At 41.1% G+C, this 20,320-nt stretch overlaps 2 protein-coding genes across 3 annotated transcripts in view; both read right to left on the bottom strand.

Moving 5' to 3' along the window:
* The window catches only part of CUNH18orf8 (chromosome unknown C18orf8 homolog), a 28,220-nt gene extending 27,729 nt beyond the window's left edge, over positions 1–491 (bottom strand). For both annotated transcript variants that reach the window (XM_019547023.1, XM_019547032.1), the window contains exon 1: positions 332–491. In XM_019547023.1, coding sequence (XP_019402568.1) covers positions 332–433 — 102 coding nt within the window. In that variant the 5' untranslated portion in view covers positions 434–491. The remainder of the gene's footprint in view (positions 1–331) is intronic.
* A 1,497-nt stretch (positions 492–1,988) lies between these two features.
* On the bottom strand, positions 1,989–18,181 carry RIOK3 (RIO kinase 3). The gene is made up of 13 exons (XM_019546986.1): positions 18,054–18,181; positions 15,449–15,570; positions 14,451–14,596; positions 14,217–14,324; positions 13,450–13,559; positions 12,307–12,450; positions 11,250–11,377; positions 9,199–9,390; positions 7,774–7,933; positions 6,663–6,743; positions 6,483–6,572; positions 5,919–6,026; positions 1,989–3,422 (listed from the first exon to the last, which is right to left on the bottom strand). Exons 1-13 carry the CDS (start codon positions 18,120–18,122, stop codon positions 3,318–3,320), a joined length of 1,563 nt encoding a protein of 520 aa, XP_019402531.1. The 5' UTR covers positions 18,123–18,181; the 3' UTR covers positions 1,989–3,317.
* Between the last annotated feature and the right edge of the window lie 2,139 nt (positions 18,182–20,320).

Below are 20,320 nucleotides of genomic sequence, written 5' to 3'. Positions count from 1 at the left end.
ATCAGACGGGCCACAGCGCGGGCCTCGCCCTCCAGCTGGCAGGTGACAACTCACTTCAGGCGGAAGAGGTCAGGCCGCCCAGCAGGACGCCTCGCTGCGGCATCGTGCCACTGCTTTTTTTCATAGCGTGATGATACGAAGCTAAAGCGGTCCGCACGGGGGGGGAAAGGAGTCTCTTCCTGCTAGAGGAGGCCCTGTGAAGAGGGGCCGGCCACGCTCAGCTGGAGGCCGCGGAGGGGATCGAGCCCCGCCTGCGGCAGGACTGGAGGGGAGGCGGGAGGAAGGTTTTATTTTCAGTGAAGCCGGGCGGGGCCGGAGGAGGGGCGCCCACCTGCTTGTTGGCCTCGTCGAAGAAGACGCAGTTGACAGCATTGGCCTTCTCGAAGTGCACGGGCCGCGCGCACAGCGCCAGGTAGCGGCCTTCGTGGCTCATAGCGGCAGCGGCCCGACACCACTGCCCGGCCCGGCTCGCCTCCGCCCGACCGCCGCTTCCTGTTTACACTCCCACGTGACCCCGGCGCCGCCGGCTCTTAAAGGCGCAGGGCCTTAGAGGCTCTCAGCGAGAGCTCGGGGGGTCCCGCCCTCGGCCCCGCTGGCTCCTCCCCCCGTGGCAGGCCGGGCGGCCCCGGGAGGAGGCTGTATCCATGGCAGCCGTGCCCCGCCCACTCTGGGATCCGGCCCGGGCGGGGTAAGAACCGCGGCGGCGCGCGGAGTCTTGCAGCGGGCGTCCGGCCCCGCCTAACCCCAACACGGTGACCAGTCTGATCCTGAGCAGGGGGCAAGACCCCCTAGGCGGGAACCTCCGGCTTTGGGCCCAACAGAAGCAGGGCACACCCCGGTCAACCCCCAGCCTTGGCTGAAGCCAACACCCACTGGCTCCGGAAATTCTTCGAAACAGCCGGACACAGGAGGAGGGAAGGGAAGGACAACCGGCAACCTATAGAACAGGTTTGTGCAAGTTCCAAGAGGGGCCTCCAGTCCCTAAAGCAGCGGCCAGCAACCTTTTTAAGTAGGTCACCTTTGGCATTTAAAAACAACCCAAGATCTGCTGTGCACTGTCACCACCCCCCACCCAGAAGGTAAGTCTGTAGGGAGGGAAGGAGGTGCAAGTATCTGGGGGTACATCCCCCAGCAGGCAAGTCCCACCCAGCCAGGGTCCCACTCAACTTACCCCTGCTTCTGCCTCTATGGCACCGTCCCTCACCGTGGGGGCCTTGATCTAGCCCTCCGCACTTCCCTCACAGGACCTGCTGGGCTGGGATGAACCTGGCCACCCCAGCCTCAGACTCCAAGAGGATCTGAGATCCACTGGTTGGTGACCACTAATCTACACGGTTGGAACCACTGATAGAGCAAAGCACTAATGCAGATTTATGAACTGCTCCTACACCTGGTATGGAATGAACAGCAGATGTGTTCTGAATTACTTGGGTTCAGCTAGAGTTTGCACTTTGTTCTGGAAACAGAAAAACTATAAGCTATTTCTTCATTGGAGTACTTCACTAGAAGCCAAAATAGTGAGGACACCTGCAGCAAAAGATTTTGCAAATCTCTTAAAAAATTAGCTCATTGTTCTGTTTTGAGTTAAAATAACTGCAATCTTGAAGTGCAATGTTAATTCTTCTAGCAAAATACCTTCCACCCTTCAAACCCCGCCCCACCTTACTTGTGCTTAAAATCCTGCTAAATTATCTCCACAACTTCTCCACATGTTTTGAGGGTTTTGTATTACCATTTTCTGTACTGATTTAAAAAGCAACTGACAATGGTCAGTACACATCTAAAAATTTCCTGCTACTAGAGGCAAGAGTACTCAGAGATTCTTGGAGGTGGGTGTGGTAGACCCCAAATTTAAATGTTTTCAGACTAGTTAAACAACATTGTTAAGTCCCATTTTTAACAGCAATTCAGAGTGATCCATTGCCAGCAAGGTTTTAAGATTAACCAAAATCAATGCAGTTGGTCAGACAAAGAACTACACAAAAATTCAGCCACAAGTTTTACTTCACCCTTCATTTTTCATTAGAAAAAAGCAGCACTTTCACAACAACACACTGTGAGAATGTAATACACACCAACAATATATCCTGCTTGATAAAGAGCAGCATTACAAATAGCAATCAGAAAAGTACAGAAAAATGAGTTAACCCTTAGGATTTTCTTGATTCCTATCACCCCACTAAGTCAGTTCTTCCAATGTATTGTTTTAGTGAAGCAGTAAACCTTTTGTCAGGCTTTAGGCCTTGCTAGGCTTAGATTTTTTTTTAATTAAAAATGCTACATATAAAATGTATATCAGGGGAAAAAAAAAAAAAAAAAAAAAATCGGCATTTTAATTAAAATCATTTAAAGAAAACCTTTACAACACTCTGAATTATTCTTTTACTTCAGTAGAAGAAAAACTGTTCATTTTATCTTTTTTTTTTTTTTTTTATAAATTCTGATACTCAACTTTGGTTCTGTGAACTGGGTTTTGTTTAGCTGAATCAGGAAGTCAAATGTGACCCTACAGTTTCAATGCTATTTGGAAAAGGTCTACAGAGAATTTATTTTGACCCTCCATGTAGTCTCTGAAGGCATCTCGATGTTAGAGATGAGAACAGCTGCAAGTCTGCTCTGTTTTAGGATTTGGGTGCCGCCATAAGAAACTCACATACTACCAAGCCAGTCCTCTACTGGACAGCTCAGGTATTCTCCATTTTCATGTAACACCCAGTTTAGACAGGGCAATTTCATTTACTTTGAGCAAGAACAGATTTTAAAAGTACAAAGTCTGTTTTCAATTGGCAGTAATATTTTAAGTGACTATTATCCATAGTTTGCTTTTTCATTTGAATTTCTACTTAAAAAACAAACATATATTGTGTCTATACACAATTTGTAATCAGAAAGGTCTTAGGGTAGTAATGGGAAGGAGAAGAGGACTTCTGTTCATTTCCCAGCACACATTTTAGAAATTAAACAAAGAACTGTCCCCATTTTTTAAATATTCAAGTTCTGAATCATGCAAATATGATTAGCTCAGCTACAATTGTCTAACATAACTGAAAGTTTGGTTAAATTTGTAAGAACATTAGAAGAGGTAGTGACTTCAGATTCTCACAGTGCTGAACTGACTTGTGGGCTAATATAAGACACACTGAAGCACCAGTGTACACTCCTTGTTTTCCTTTTTGGTATTCCAGATCAACCACTACTTGCCTTGCCATTGGTAGCAGACATTTACCACTACACTAACATGGTTAGAAGCAGTAAACTTTTGTTGTTGTTTTTTATAAACAACAGGTATATACACACACACACACACACACACAGTGCTATTCATTGTATATTAGTGGTGGATCCCCATTGCTTGAAAAGGCAGAAAATTTCTTTCCATAGTTCTGGACATGATCTTCATTTATTTTTTCCAAAGCTTCAATCTAGAAAATAATAATAAAAAAAGACCTTGAAGCTATTTAGAAACATGCCTATACATTTCAAGAAAAAATGATAAAATGATCCTATAACAGTTGGAGCCAACCTTTCTGGCAGACGCACCACAGTCAGCCCTGCATTCTTCCCAAGTGTGACTCCGACTCCTGCCCTCTACCCAATTTTTTGTTCTGCTTCTGCTTCCTGTCTTATACCCCCTGCTCGATTTGTTGCTCTGTTATCTACCTTATCTGTTGCTGTACTGCCTATCCCCTCCTCCACCTGCTATATGCCACATATAGCAGTCAGAGGCTGACTTGTGCCACTTATGTCACAGGCTCACCACCCAGGCTATAAAAGACCAGTGCAACTCATTTCAATTGTTTTACTATATTAGCCTTCATAAAATGTGTTTATCATGTATACAGTGTTTTATAAATATTGTATCTTGAAATGCAGTTGCCCTCATAACATTAGAAGCAGATAAGGATACTTATATGGTTTCAGTTACAAACCAGCTTGGTAGTCGAGAGATTGGAAGCAGAGTTTGAGGTACTGGTTTTCCACACAGATAGTACCAAGTACTTTTGAAGAAAACAGTTAAGTGCCAGTTTCTCCAAGCCTAATGAATTCTGCTACAACTCAGCTATATATGAGTAAAAGACTCCCTATGTCTGAAGAAGGGTGTTTGTGCCCAAAAGCTTGCAAAAGAACAATTTTTTCCCCAACTATTTTAGTTGGTCAAATAAAAGATACCACATTTACCCAAAGAATGTTGTCTGCCAATGAGTAAAAGAGAAATTTTAGAATGGCCTTAAAAAAAGTTGATCCACTCCTGGTAAGAATATTACTGGAAAAGGCAGAATAGAAAGTAGTCAAAAGTTTGAATGTGACTATGTATCCAGTTTTAGTCTACAGACTATGACATGTCCTGTAGCACTTCTTTCTGTGATATTAAAAGGAGAGATGGATAAAAAGAAATAGAAAAAAATCCAAGCAGCTAGCAGGGGTTGGTTTGAAGAAAGTGATTTTAAAGTAGCAGGAATTATAAAAATTAGAGACTGGCTACCCAAATTTGATTTACATGGCAGTGAAATAACAAATCAGTGTCAACATAATTTGGCAGAAGAGGCAGAGATAGATGCACAGAACAAAAATATTCAGAAAATACTTTGCAGGAGAATGTCCCAGGGGACTGTCCCAGCCTTACAACTCAATTAGGCATGAATGCTTGTATCAGCATTAGAGTGGAGATAAACCAACTTGTGAAGTTCTAGGGAACCTATCACTATTCTACATTGTGTCTCATTTTTATTTTTCTTTGCCTGAAGGCATCTTCATTACAGCCAGCCCAGTGTCTAAAACAGATCTAAAATATCCATCCTGAGCATCCTTCTGCACTATAAAGTATAACACAGATTCTTCTCATCTGTGTGGTTAGCAACCCACTTTATTCACAGAAGGTTGCTGATAAAGGATGAGTCACACAGCTGTTTACTGCAGCTTTTACTTCAAAGGATACTGCTTCTCAGCTGGAGCACAGCTGTTGTCCAGCGTAGCTGATCAAAGTGGCTCTTTTTGAAGCAAGTGCCAAAGCAAATATCACTGGTACTTTGGGCGGAGGGTGGCTTATTGAATTTTGGCAAGCCATCAAGGGCTGCATAACAGGCAAACATGGGGAGATTAATACTAATTTTCTAAATTTTTAGGGTCCACACAGGCCAGATAGAAAGACCTGGCTGGCCACATCTGTCCCCTGGGCTGCATTTTGCCCATCTCTGTACTAGTAGGATAGGGTACCATAGGAGAGAATTTGAGCCTATATACAAGGTCACAAGACAACACTGCATTAATTTACTGTCCTTAAAAAGTGCCCTTTTAACTAGTACATGAGTAATAAGTTTGACACCACTTTAAAATGACTACAAACAATCCAACATTTCATGCCAAGAGTAACTGATGACATCTGGACACATTTAAAAAGGAGTTATATCATGTCCAAGATTTAACCCCCACCCCAAAACCATGAAACTAAATTTAGATGTATAAATTCAGGTGGTCCGAGAAAGTCCTAGTTTGTAAGCTTTAAATGTAGTAAATTTGAACTGAAATAAACACATTACGGTGACTGAAAACAGAACAAAACAAACAAACAAAAACAGTAGGAAGTTTGCATGTGAAGCGAATTTGGGCAGCTTCTTTTTCTGTGAGAAACAGTATTAACCCTCAATTTCAGGGAACACTGGATTTTTTTAGTTCAAACTTAACAAAAATAAAGCCCTTAACATACTACCACTAAAGTTTGCCAATTTCAGCTTTTATTGCTACCAAGTAACATTCAAAATTTGAGAAACGTGCAATAGCTATAATTTCAACAATTAACATGATTAGTGATTATAAATACAAATATGAATCCAGAAAATTGAAGCCATGACTGGTTGGCTGCTAGACAGGTGAGTGAAACTACTGCCAGCCCCACAAACAAGAAAAAAAAAAAACTGTACCTCAGCTAGGAAGTCCGCTTCGTTGTCAGCTGTAATATTTAAACCTGAGACAGCATTGAAGAGCTCCCATTCATTAAGTGCTTCTGAAACGCCTCCTTTCTGGAAGAACTATTTTTAAAAAACAAAAGTGACAGAGAAATTAAATAGAATCTAATATATTACATACATACCACAACATCCCTGGCTTTCACAAGCTATAATCACCAATGAGAAATGGGAGCGTCATTTTGGTTTTGGTTCCTTCAGAAGTGGGCTCACTTCAGATTTAGAGGAATTGTTTTTTATTCTTCTCCAATAGTCCCAAATCAGCCCAATACAGTCTTCTCTTCTGTTAACACACCACTCAACTTTTATAAAACGTGTACTATTTCTTACAGTAAGCAATCATTATTTGGGGGGTAAGGGGCAGGAGAACCCTTAAAACATGAATGTGACTTCTTTTTTTAAATCAACTTTGTATATCAAACTTTGATGCTAGTATTTTCTCCCAGTAACCTTTCAAATGGGTCTCTGTGTGGGGGAAGGATGGGGGTGGGATTGCAGAGATCAGGTAACAAGTACTACCTGAGAAACATTCCTGCAGTCTCTGAACAAGAAGTCAAGTCCATGAGGATGTGTTGGCTCCACAGATTGACTTACATCAATTAACCAAACCTAGCAACAGAGAAAACAGACAGGTTCTTTTAAGGCACAAACATTTCACATTACATGCAAACTCTCCTGTTGCAGTAAGAATATACTCACCTTGCCATCATGCCATAGCATGTTGTACTCACTCAGGTCAGCATGGACCAGATTACACTCTTTATACAACTGCTGCATCATCTACAATGTGTCAGACGGATACCTCAGTTAGATGCAGAATATCGATACAAGCAAGTTAAAAATCAGCCTAAAACCAGGGCAAAGCAGGCTTTTAATTCATATTTGAAGTCTACCTGCAGTCAAATGAATATGGGGAATTTTACACAAAATAGAATTAAGTGCTAACACTCAAGTCAGTCATGATAAAGAAGCATTTAACTCTAGTGAGCTTATCTAAAAACTCTGCCAACCAGTCCAACTGCATTAGTTAGATAGCAGCAGAGGGTTTTCTGAATACACCCTTCTAGCACATAAGAGATCTCACAGAAGAGTTTTCAGCCAGTCTAAGTGATAATATAATGAAGTTACCAAAAATAAGCTAAATCAAGCTTCAGAAGGTTTCAGAACACTGAAAAGTAGTAAACCCCAGGTTCAACCTTAAGTTACTCATTCATTTGCATAATGTTGAGTTCCTAAAAGGGGGATGCCATCCTTGTTGTATGTACTGAAAAGTACCCAATATAGTCAGTTAAATGCCAATGAAGTTGCTCCGCAAGTCTCAAGGGAATCCTGAGTTTATGTTCATCTTTTTACGATTTTTCTGCATTCAAATAATAAACCATAAGGGCACGTATACAGAGTTGGAGATAACCAGTTCGATATTTTCAGTTGCAAACTGAAGGTGATGATTCTTAAGCACTCATATTAATGGGTATACAAGACTGGTTGATGCAAAAGTAATTACAAAGGACTTCAGAGATTTTTTGGATATTTTGATTTTTTTTTTTTTAAACCAAAATGACATTTAACCCACCTTTGTTACTTTCATCCGTCTTCCCATCCCAAGTTAAATGCTATACTACAGCTTAACATAGTATTTTATCTGGCACCAGGAAAAATTCAGCGGACTTTAGATGCATCTCTCAGTACTTGGACCGCTGGCCTGGAAGATCTCTTTTTTAAGAGCCAGTATGCTACCATTTAGTCTGAATTATTCCCCCGAAAGAAAAAATTCTTGCCAAAATTGAAAAGATACACATTGACATCTTACATTAAGAATTTGATAATATGCCTCTTTCATGTCTTCACTACTGAGTTTTACTTCCTTCAGTTTAGGAGCTGGGACTTGATCACAGCCAATGAAAGACATGACCAAGATGTGTTTCTTAAGGATAACCACTTGGGGACAAGGGATTCCTGCATTCTGCATTCTGTAGAGCAGAAAAAAATATGGATTATAATTACTAACTACAAATCATACTTGCCAAAAAATACTAATGATTAGCCCCTCGACCTCTTGAGTTATCAACACTTGTATCCATTAGAATTCTTTTTAAACTGCTTACAGTATTTACTCATATCAAAGATGTTTTTTCTCCCCAGTCAGCATGTGGGGACAGCTATCATCTTATATTTGCATACAAAGCAGAGGTAGGGGCAGGCAGTTGCTGCCACCCTTAACTCTGGTTCACTTTCTTATGCTGTGCTCTGGGAGAGAACACAGCCCAAGCAGTGTCTGAAAGTAAGTGGGAAGGAAAAGAGGCAGAGGCAGAGACTGGGGAGCTGGGGAAAGGGGCAGAGAGCAAGGGGGCCGCGTGACCCCTCCCACCCACTGCTTTTCCTTCTGTAGCAGTGGGTCGGGGAAGACGGGACAAGACAAGACAAATGTAAAGACTACCCTCCAAAAATTAGATTCTATACCTGGAACATTATCATAAAAAAAAACCACTATACACTTTCCGTATATAGAATCTAAATAATTGAGGAGGTTGTCTTAAATTCAGGGTAATCTTAGATTCAAGTAAATATGGTATCCAGTTTAGACCAGGTTGCGAGTGAGAGCTGTGCTGACATGGCTCTGATCACCTCGTAGCTGTTGGAATGGGGGGGAAAAGGATGACACACACTAAGAAGCATTGCCACCACAGCCTGAGCACTGCATTAAGGACTGAGGGAATGAATACTTTTCAAATCTCCAACTTTAGAAATTAAAATAAATATAATAAGATGCAATATAACAGACAAACAAATTAAGACAAGGGTATCAAAGTACAGGGCAGGGAACTTAGGGGCAGGGCCTGCTGAAGAATCGGCGGTTGCTGGACATGGGTCCAGCACAGGAAGACAAGTGAGAGCTGTGCTGACATGGCTCTGATCACCTCATAGCTGTTGGAATGGGGGGAAGAGGATACCACACACAAGAAGCCTTGCCACCACAGCCTGGCAAGCAACCGCTTGCTTCATTGCTGCCACCACCACCAGCACTGCCACAACCACCACCACCAGCTACACCACTGCTGCAGCCAATGGCCCATGAGGAGACCTGCAGTCTGGATCCAGCCCAGGGTGAGTTTGACAGCCCTGCATTAAGGCATCCAAATCTAAACTACACTTCCACAGTGATCAAACCCAAGTTCTGTAAAAGGCGGAAAAAAAAAACAAAAGAACAGCGTATAGTCAACTACCATTTTTGTACCTTGTTAGATTGTGCATTTCTTTTTCTGCCCACATTCGGATAATCTTCCGTGGATTCAATTTACTGAAGCGGTCTTTAAACCTGTAGTCATCTTTAATGTATTTGTCACGATTCTTGAATTCATTAAGAGTTGTTTTAAACACCTTAATGGCACATTCTGGAGGTATAGCTTTAGCATCTTCACCTACACTTCTGATTAATAGAAAAAGTAAGCATTAAACATTTAACCTATATCTTTGTTTTTGAGCACAAACAATTTAGTGGTCTTTCAGTGTTGCCCTGTAATGTTTTACAAAGAGGATGGAGGAACAAGATTTTTTTCCATACAATTAAGTTGTTTTTAGCTTGTAAAACTGTTCTAGTTGTGTCCTATTAAAAATCTCTCAGGTTAAGCTTTAATAAAGCTGGACCTTAATATTTAGTCTTTGGGAATTCACTAACTACAGTGCATTGCAACCTAAACCCACTTGTTAAGAACTTCTACATTAAAACAAAAGAGATAAAAGTTTAAGCATTAATCTTTTTGTTAAATGCAACCCCTGAGTAAGGTTGGATCCCTCTGGATAAGAGCTTTGTTTATTATGGTCCACTTCCCCATCTTGGATTTTTCTTGGAGAGAGAATGTAGCAGAAAGAGGTTAACATTTTAACATGCTGTTGACATTATGATAAACATGGAACTGTTCTGTAATACTGTTTGTTTATTCATAAACGAGCATATTAGGATGAAGATTAATTACCTCCACTGCATTTAGTTGAGAGAAAAAATGGCGCAAGACACTTTGCACAAGGGACTACATTGGGCCTTCTAATTCTGTGTTCCAATTTTAGCTTCCAATTCTCTGTTGATAAGAATCCCAAATTAACCATTCCAGTATTTTGCCCTGAACTGATGTCTACAGTTCCAGGGTGTCTCTGTAAATATCAGTAGACATCTGATATTTGTATCAGTTTTCCCATCCATTTAAGCTTCCCTTACTTTCCAGTATTTGTTAATTAACACTGAAATGACTTAGAATGATCCTCAAGTAACTTTTTGAAGACTCTTGGGTGAAGTGATTCAGAACTATTAGGAATAAAGCCATTAGCTTAAACAAATGCTGCTTCATAGCCACCTTTGTTATTCCTGGTAGCCTCTCTTTAGTGATATTATAAAAGATATATGCTGATACTTTATCCTAAATACAGAAAAGGAAAGTGTATTGAACATTTCTGCATCTATAGACACAGGTATGACTCAGACTCTTTTTGCTCCTAATATGTTTAAAAATATTTGTCTTAATCTTAATATTTAATTAGCAATTTTAGCATCCCTTAAAAGTTTGGTACTTTTTTTAAAGCTTCTGTTCATTACCAGTACTGCCCTTTTCCTTCCTATATCCTTAACATTTTATTTTTGTTTAATCTCTGTACTCATGTCTCTTTTTTACCACTTTTGTACAATTTAACTTTTTCATGTTTGTAAAATCATTGGGATTTCTTCAGAGATGTATTGCAGACAAGTTTCATTAATTGGTTCAAGATAAACCATGTTTCCAGAGAGTTAAGCAATGCTTGCTTTAATAATTTAGAAGACTGCTGCCAGATCCAGTTCACACAAAATAAATATAAAGCAGATCATATTCACTGGTACTCAGGCAGCCACAAATTTTTAGGCCAGCAATTAACTCTTTCTTGGTGTAAAGATATTTAGCTACCAAAATACTCAAGACATTTAGCTCCCAAGGCTGGATGTAATACTATTCCCCTTTTTCCCTTTAAAAAGGAAAAAAAAAAAAAGTTTTGGTATTGGCTTCATGAGATCCTCATGGGGACATCTGCTAGGCTTTTTTTTTTAAACAAAGGTACTATTTGGTTTTTGTAATAAATCCTCATTTCTGTATACCTCTTAACTGCAAGAGAAATATGTAAAAAAAAAAAAAAAAATGTAAAAAAACTGAAGACACACAGAAAGACCCTCCTAGTTCGCTCAAATATTTTTATAGCTTTCAGCTATTTTTTTTATAACATCCAACCACTAAGGTTAGTGTCAATAACAGATTATATACTTACTTTCCTCCATATGCATGGAAAACAACAGACTCTTTTCCTGTGCTAATACAGCCAGTGATGGTCTCTAGCATACCAGAATTGACCATCTTGTACAGAAGTAAACGTGTTTTAGGATCTACTGCTTTCTCCTACAGGTAAAGGAAGAAACAAAGTAAACACGTGACTGGTCTGCCTATATTCATTCAAGGCCACAATACTGTTTCTCAATATCAGATCTCAAGTACTCTTATCTTACCATTTGAATTAGGTGACAAAAAATGATTAAATCTAGAGAAAAATGTTGCATACAATTCCTTCCCCCCCAAAAGGCTTTTTTATATAAATGATTAAATTGTACATAGTATAGATAAAGCAATGCAAGGCCAATGCCTTATCTAGATTACTTACAATAAGTACTTTTGTTGTTTCATTTAGCTCTATACAGAAAATAACTCACAAAAGCTGAGGTATTTGCAAATGTTAACACTTTTACAGACTGATAACAATGACATTGAGAAAGGCAACTACTGTTGACTTAAACAAAAGTAAGTGGCAGTGTCAAGAATACAAAATTTTAAGGTAACTCATGCTTCAAGCTTAAAATAAACCGCTTCATTCGTATATGGAAAACTGGCTTCTCAAGTTACCAGTGAAGAGTACTATTTAAACTCCCATATTCCTGAAGCCTTGCTTAGAATATATTGATCTGAAACTGAACACTTCAAGCACCTAGGATTAATCCCATATTTTCAGGCGATTTTCAAAAATACATTCAACTTTAACCTTTAGGGTATTAAAGACTCAGATAACACAGTAAGTAACATGAAAACTTGGATAATTCACATCTTTGGAAATGTCTGCATGTTATACCCGCTATATTGCCATATTTAAGTACATTTTGCAACTTGGACAGAAACAAACAGGTATTCATAGATGCATTTATGCAACTCTCTTCAGCAATCCACTTGTCAAGTATTGCTGACTTGGTTAGTGAGGATGCTTTAAAGCTTATCAAAATGGTATGCCAGACAAAATGGAAGCTTTGTGTTTAAAAAGGAAATTTATAATCAAAACATACAGCAGTAGAGTGCTCCTTCTTCTCATGGACTCTTGCACTTCGACGTTCCTCAGAGTAAGCATGCTGCTTTAAAGCATTAAAGACTTGATTGGATAGTTTCAAGTCCATTCCAATTCCATCTCCAACTTGGAATTCTGGTGCAAACTGTAGGACAGATGTTATCAAAAGTTTTTAAAAATTATTATACTTGGAAAGTGACAGAAAGATACAGCAAGCACACAGACTTTTAATCTGAGTTTTCAAGAACTACGGACTCTAAGGGAAATCTTTTGTAGCACCTTAGCACTAGAACAGGAAAGAATGGGTGCAGTCAGTGACCTATGCAATTGCAGCAGTTAATTTAATAGAAGAGCTCAGACTGCTCTTGCCCACACCAGATTACATATCATTCAATCTAATAAAAAAGCCATAGCACATACTGCCTTATTAAGTTTTTTTAGTACAGTTACATTAACTGAAGATTGCAAGTTTCTATTGCTATGAATAAACAGACTGCTTAGTGCCAGGCAGTGTTCTGCAATTAGAAATAACTTGCTTGGTCAGACAGGCAAACTGAATATTAAATTATTTAGAGTACTGCATCCAGTTTTTGGCCCCCCGACTACAGAAAGTATGGGACACATTGGAGAGAGTCCAGCTGAGAACAACAAAAATAGTTAGGAGGTTGGGGCACATGACTTATGAGAAGAGGCTGAGGGAACTGTGCTTATTGAGCATTTTAACATGTGCTCCACAGGTGGGCACTTCGATTACAGCAGGTCCAGTTACAGCATGTTGGAGCAGCCTCCTGGCTCGTGTACAGGGACCCATTTAGTCTGAAGAAAAGACAGAGGGGATTTAACAGCAGCCTTCAACTACCTGAAGAGTGCTTCCAAAGAAGATGGAGCTGAACTGTTCTCAGTGGTGCCAGATGACAGAACAAGGAGCAATAGTCTCAAGTTGCAGGAACAGGGTGGGGGGCATCTACATGTGCTATTAAGGCATAGCAATAAATTGTGGAGCTTAGTGCTCCACAGTTTATTACTCCCAGGAAACTCCCTGACACACCATCTACACATGTGCCCAGACCACAGCACATTGAGCTGGGTCATGGCAGCCTCGATGGCAAGGGTCCTGGCACAGAATGCTCAAGTTTTCACTTACGTTTTCCATTCGAGCAGTATTCTTCCTCCCACATACCACCTCATCATGTTTGGTGGTAATGTCTTTTCCTTTCCCAATAAAGCCCTTTTTTGGAGTGGTGGTCGGTTTGTCTGTCAACAGATAATGTTTAAAAAAAATCTCTAGATGAACAAATGTTTGTGTGTTTATAAAGGCTCATGATGCCTACAGTAACTTGACTACATTCACTTTTTTTTTTTTTAAACTGAAAACAAAGGGCACATAATTCATATTATGCTAGCTTCTATCTTTGCATATTATATTCCTATTCAACTCTTTGTTCAGTTTCATTTACTGTGTTTTGAATTATGTCAGCATCTGGCACACTTGGGAAATCATAAAACAGTAAATGTTACATGCAAGCTCTTCCACACTTTGTACAGAGCAGATGACAAGCAAACACTGTCCAGATAGAACCTCAAATACAGTGTTATTAAAACCAACACAGAGATTCTATAGCACAAAAGACAACCTCCCACATCCCCTGCCATAGTGTACACTGGCTATGAATCAAAAGTAAATTAATTTAGATAGATCAATTGTAATATGTCGTTCTTAAAATGGCTGAGGCTGTGATGACAGAAACCAGAGCCTGGAGGGAGACTCCCAAATCCTTCACAAGTAACTAGCACTATATTAAAAAAAAGCCACATGTCCATGACTCAGGGAACCTAATTTAAGGCTTTTGTTTTTTCAGGATTTTGGCCAGTCATGGGCAATTTTGCACATATAGTAATTTTGAACAATACCTGCTCGATAGGGATCATGACGGGTATCCTGCCAGTCGACCTCATCTTCTGAGCTGTCACTGTCTTCAAAAGGATGTACCTTTCGGTAGTTCTCAAATGATATAGAGACTTAGGAAACAAAAGTTAGAAAGTTTATGACTGACATGATCACATCCTCACTGCCTTTATCAACTCAAGTGCAATAAAGTAAGTTTACTGGCTTTTCTAAAAAAAAGCCATCTGGTTTGACAATACCTTTACTATCTCCATTGAACTTTTTTTCTTCACGCCGGAGCTGTGCATCGTACTCTCGGTCAAACTCCATTTGTAGCATCTGAGCTAGCATTAGGTCACTGGAAGTGTCAGTGTTTTCTCCTGTAATAAATGGTCCCTCAGCAGCACTAAATACAATTAAAAAGACAGAACAATCACAAGGTTTAATATATCTAGTTAACTATTTTACATCTCATTGCTAAACTCCAGATAGAGAAGTGAACAGAACTGCATAGAAACAGATTGATTTAATGGACGAAAAAGACTGTACCGTAGTTACTCATGAAAAAAGGGGTTATGATTTTGGTTTTCACTGTTCACAGGTCCTTCTAGGAAATAGTTACCTAAGCTTCATTTGTGTTTTATTTTTAAAATAAATATTACATTCTGGTTTTTAGAAGAAAGAATTGCAGCCAGGAAAACAGTGCTTTATTACTGTTTCAAAGGATGAACCAGAAATGGATCTCCTCTCTAATGCAGAATTTTTTCTGTATTTGTAAAGCACTTAGCATTGTAGGGGTGGTGAATGGTCTATGACTAGGACTCTTAGTCACTACAGCAACAAAAATGTGAAAAACATTGTTTCAGTTTGGAAATATTTCAGTATATTACAAGACTTCTCATCAATCCTCTTTAGCAACATTCCTCAAACTACACTTCACAGACTCACAATATTGTGAAGAACCCTTTCTAAAACTCCATTAGAAAGAGTCAGGAAACAAGCAGGTGGAGTTTTGGGACAAATCTATTAGATGTGCGAGATCTCCCTGATGAATTGATCCTAACAATTTATATGCTAGAGAAAAGAACTAGCACACACGAACCAAGAGAAGGGGACAAAAAGGGAACGTGTTCACTACGGTGCTGTAATCACACACACACAAACCCCACCTTGACATTACACATCAGAAAAAAATGACAACCCAACAATCATCAAGTTTTCTAATTCAAGATTTAAGTTTAAAAGGTGTTTCACTTACGTAACAACTTCAGGAAAAGCAGCGTTTTCTTCTTCCAACTGCAGTTCTTTTGCTAACTGTTCGCTCATTACATCAGCAAGGGAACAGGATATTGCTGTAGTTTTGGGGATTCCCCATGGACACTGCAAAGAAACAATTTGTGGAACTCAGCAACAAGATAATCAGGGGGCACATCTACATGTGCATTAATGTGCTTTTCCTAATGTCTATTACATTTAGTATTTCCAAAACAAGGTACTACATAAATGTGCATTAGGTTGCATTAATGCGCAGTAGCAAAATCTCAGGTTTTTGGGGTGACGCTTAATGCAAAGTAGCTTATTGTATTGCACATTAGCGTATTAGCATGGTTTTGGATGCACTGCTTTAATGCACAATAGAACAGGCACACATGTAGACACACCCAGTGTAACTAAGATACTTGCAAGCTTTGTGCAAAGTGGTGCTATCTTACTGTTCCTTTCTTTCAAAACCAGATTCACAAATATTTTTAAACGAAATTATGGAAGCACTCCTTAAAGTTGCCTATTAACAACTCAATTGATTCAGACAACCAAGAGAAATATTACATTTTCTAATAGACACTAGAAATGTGACAGTTTTTATATACTATGTGACATAGTATATAAAAACTTGTAATTTGGGAGAGTTACAGACATGTGAAAGCACCCTATTCAGTTCAAACCGACTATACTTCAAATCTAATTTAAAGAACATTTGCCCCCAAGAGTTTGAAAACAAAAATTAGAGAGGCTTGTTCAATCACTTGACTTATGAAGGTCAATTCTCTTCATAAACACGCAAGACAAACAAATATGTACCAGAGCAGCTAAGTGTCCTTCTGCAGTTAGGCCTATGCCTGCCTGAAAGATAATGTCCAAACATTAAAAATGAAGTTAGACAGGAATGTATCTGAATAGCTTCATGGACTTCAGTAGCAATCTATGCATTTAAGTTTATAAATGCATTAAGGGCCAAATCCTACATATGCATCTCTGAAAAGAGAATCCTGAAACTGTGCGCATTCTGACTGAACTCAGAATCTTTTAGGAGTACACTGAGAGAGATTTGGGGAGCCAATACCAATAGCTGATTAAGGAGGCGTATCAGCCAATACCAATCCAATTTCTCATACAGCTGCATCCAGCAGTTAAGTCTGTTGTGGTGGATGGGGAAAGAGAGAAGGAAGAGGGGAGGGAGGCAGATCAATGCCCCCTGTGGTGAAGGAGGGAGTTGGGCAGGGGCTTGGACAGGTGCTGCCCAGCCAGGGGAGGGCAGGGGATGGAGCCACAGTTTGGCCAGGGGGGTGCAGGATGGCAGCTCCCACCACTGCACACACCCCAGGAAGGCACGGGGGGCAGGGGGGAACATGTACCCCAGATCTGCGGTTGGAGGGTGGGGTGGGGGGAGAGGATGCAGCTGCAGGCTCAGGCTGGGCTGGCGCCAGGCTCTTTCCAGCATATAGGTGCCGCGTGTGGGGCGGGCAGCGCTAGAAGGCCAAATTATCAGCCACACAGGTCCGATTTCCAATAGTCAACTTTCTTTATAATCAGTGCCAATCTGATATCGGACTGATATAGAATCTTTCAATGTAAATCCAGTTTCAGGATAACCAGCCCTAACTTTCAGCCATGGTTACTTAGCCCAAGATAAAGTGAAGACATGCAAATTTTTTTCTAGAATTGCATTTTATCTGTTCTGTCAACTGGAAAAAAAAATCTGAAACCACATATCAACTTTTCAATAGCACAATAATATTTCAATATCTTGAAAAGGTTCCTGCTGCACTGAGCACCCTATGTATCAAAATTACAGTCTTAAAAATATAACCGAAGAAAAACAAACAATGTCAGATAACTAATCCCATATAAAAATTGAATCTGTAAGAATCCACCAACACAGAGAGGACTCAGCAGATACTGCAGACCACACACAGCGAGAGCTGTCCTTTTCAATACCCTTTAAACATAATGGAGAGGGAAAGCCACTCTGTCACAAGTCAAGACCACACTCACTGACACAGGCAGGAAGTGTCAGGGACTGAGTCATGGGCAAGTCACAACTCTACCAAGATTTCTTTGCTAAAGCCTATAAAGATGATATGTACATCAAACACTCAAAACAGAAAACAAGTTTTTTGTTTTGAAATCTTCCAATAACAAAAAAACAAAAGAAACAACGGCCAGCCCTCCAGATACAGGAGCTTGTGGAGCCAAGGTCTGATCCAGAGTGCTTGGTTGGGCTCTGCTGCTAACTCCCGCAGGACTCACACAGAGCTCTGGTGGAATGGAGCAGATTTACTTATCACGCTCCCACGGCAGCTCGCTCCAAGCAGCGGGTATCAACATAGGGGTGGGCAAAACACAGCCCACGGCCTGGATTTGGTCTGCCAAGCCCACGACAGCTCACCAGGCCTCCCTCTGCGGCCCGCGGGCCCAAACAAGTGCCCAGCCCGGCGCACCCGCTCCAGCCGGGGCCTTTCGAAGCTCATTTTTTTCCCCTTCGGTTGAAAAGACTCGACCCGGCTCGGCCCCGCTCCCGGCAGTGAGCCCGCACTGCGCCCCAAGGACGCTGCTCCGCCGAGGCCTCCCCGGCCCAGCCTCACCTTGCTCTGCCAGGCGGGGCCCGGGTGGGCCTCGGGGGCGGCGGTGGCGGCGACTCCGACCGGGTCCATCTGCGCATCCAGGGATGGCGGCGGAAGAGTAGCGGCGGCTATGAACAAGGCAGCGAGTAACTTCCTCCTTCGCCCTCCAGTTCCTTCACTGTGACCTTTCACTCGCGCTTCCCATTGGTCCAGGAGATACTTCCGGCAGGCACTTCCGGTGACGTTATGACATCTCCCTGCGGCGTTCTTCTACAGCTGGTGTGGGGCCGTCGCCGGGTGTGCTCCCGGGGTTTCCCTTCGCCCGCCCTGAGGGGAAGTTTCCGGCCGGCCTGCGGGGGGCTCCTGGCGGCTCCGGTACCGTGTTGTCCGGCGCCCAATAACGATTGTATTTGTCCAGTAATTTGAACCCGTGTCTGAGGTACAATCAGTAATACAAGTGTTCAAGATGGGCGGTAGTTTTTGAGGCAGATGATTGATGCAGCATATGCAAAACCTAAAGCAGCTTCAGGGAGTCTTAACCAACTTTTCAGTGGGAGTGCCTGCCTCAAAACAAAGGAAAGCTTCAACTCTGATGACTCGGTGCTCACTCACTGACTGGTGGCCTACAGTAAGCAATATACCATAAATAAGAAGACTTAATTTGCATAATTATTCACAGGGTTTTTTTTCAGTGTACAATAGCTTTTCAGCAAATACGATAATTTTGAGCTTCCAAAATCTGCCATATTTTAGACCTGGCAATGTTGGCCCCACCCGAGAGGAGTGTTGTGACATCCCATCCATCTGCCCCCACGCAGCTCTGAACCACAGTGATAGACCCCACCCAGGGGGACTAGAGGCTTGTGTAAAGAATCTTTGAAAAAGGAGCCAGGAATCGAATAAGGAACTGTGCATAAGGATCCAAGTTCAGAAGCAGTCTACTGAGGCAAGGCACCATCCAGGACATTGGCACATAAGGTTGCCACTGTAATGAAAAAAGCAGTCAGGTGTCAAAAGACATCAGGAGACAGGCTTAAAAAATTCAAAAGTGTGGGTTTAGGGGTGGGGCATGTGCACACACACACACACACACACACACATCTGTGTGTACAGAGGTGTTTCACATGGTAACAACAATTCTGAAATAAAACCATTTTGTGTGCAATGACTATTTTCTGGACCCCATTTTTTATCTACATAGTCACAATCAATGGGTGCACTGGACAATCCTACTGTCAACATGCCACGCTGTTATGTAATTTCCCACTTTATCGTACACATACAACTTGCGCAGCCATTTTGCTATTAATTCTGAAGCACTCATATGTGTTTGCATCTGTGTGTATGCATGTTGTACTTTCCTGTCTTTTTTCACATCATGCTTTCACATTTTCCTCTGCAACTATGAGGGGCAGACATATTCCCCTGTCTTAGGCTTTAAGAAAAATATTGAATTGGCAAGACTACTAGTAGAGGAGACCAATGCAGCAGAATCTCTGTTCAAACCTTTTTGCTGAGGAGATGTGTAGGAATACAATGGGTGCGTGGAACTGGCAGCAGGATGAAAAGCCACCAACTTGTAATTACCTAGTAGTGACGACGGATTAGGAATGAATAGAATTTGGGTCGATTGTCAGATAAGATAGTCTCAAAACTCCCATGAAATAACTCTTGAGCTGAGAGAATAAAAAAAATATAGCTGAAGTAAAATCATAGATTTGAATCTAAAAAAAATATTAAGTGCTTAAAGAAAGAAAAATAGATAGCAATGCATAAGTAATTTGTTCCACAGCTACACTCTTAGGATTTTGTAGAGTTCACTTGACATTCAGCACAAAGGACCAGTCTTTCCAGTAACAGCCATTGGTGAGGGAAATCATATCCGGGAAACCAAAATCATGGTTTTAAAATGTTATTCAGCACTAACATTTAAGTAAATCAATTTCCATAATTGCTGAGCATCCACAGGGCTTATCACAGGAGGGGCCAGGAGGGCCATTTGGCCCGGGCCTCTCATTCATGGAGGGCCTCAAATTTAGACTTTTGACATTATCTCCATATGAGGTTATACATACAGACACAGAGATACACTGACAGGATTGAAAGAAGAAGACGTTCATCATACAACTTAAAACTTGTGTCCCATTACCGGGCCACACTACCTGTAGTGCACTATGAATTCATATTTTTTTAATATACCGGGACCCTCAAAAAATGGATGTGGCCTGGGCCTCTCAACCTCTGAGAGGGGCTGAGCACTCACAAAATTCCATTGAAGCTAATAGGAC

This window comes from Crocodylus porosus, unplaced genomic scaffold (genome assembly GCF_001723895.1).
Source record: "Crocodylus porosus isolate Cpor-Errol unplaced genomic scaffold, CroPor_comp1, whole genome shotgun sequence".
In the NCBI taxonomy this organism is placed as follows: Eukaryota; Metazoa; Chordata; order Crocodylia; family Crocodylidae; genus Crocodylus; species Crocodylus porosus.
This window is presented reverse-complemented; position numbering and strand designations above follow the sequence as displayed.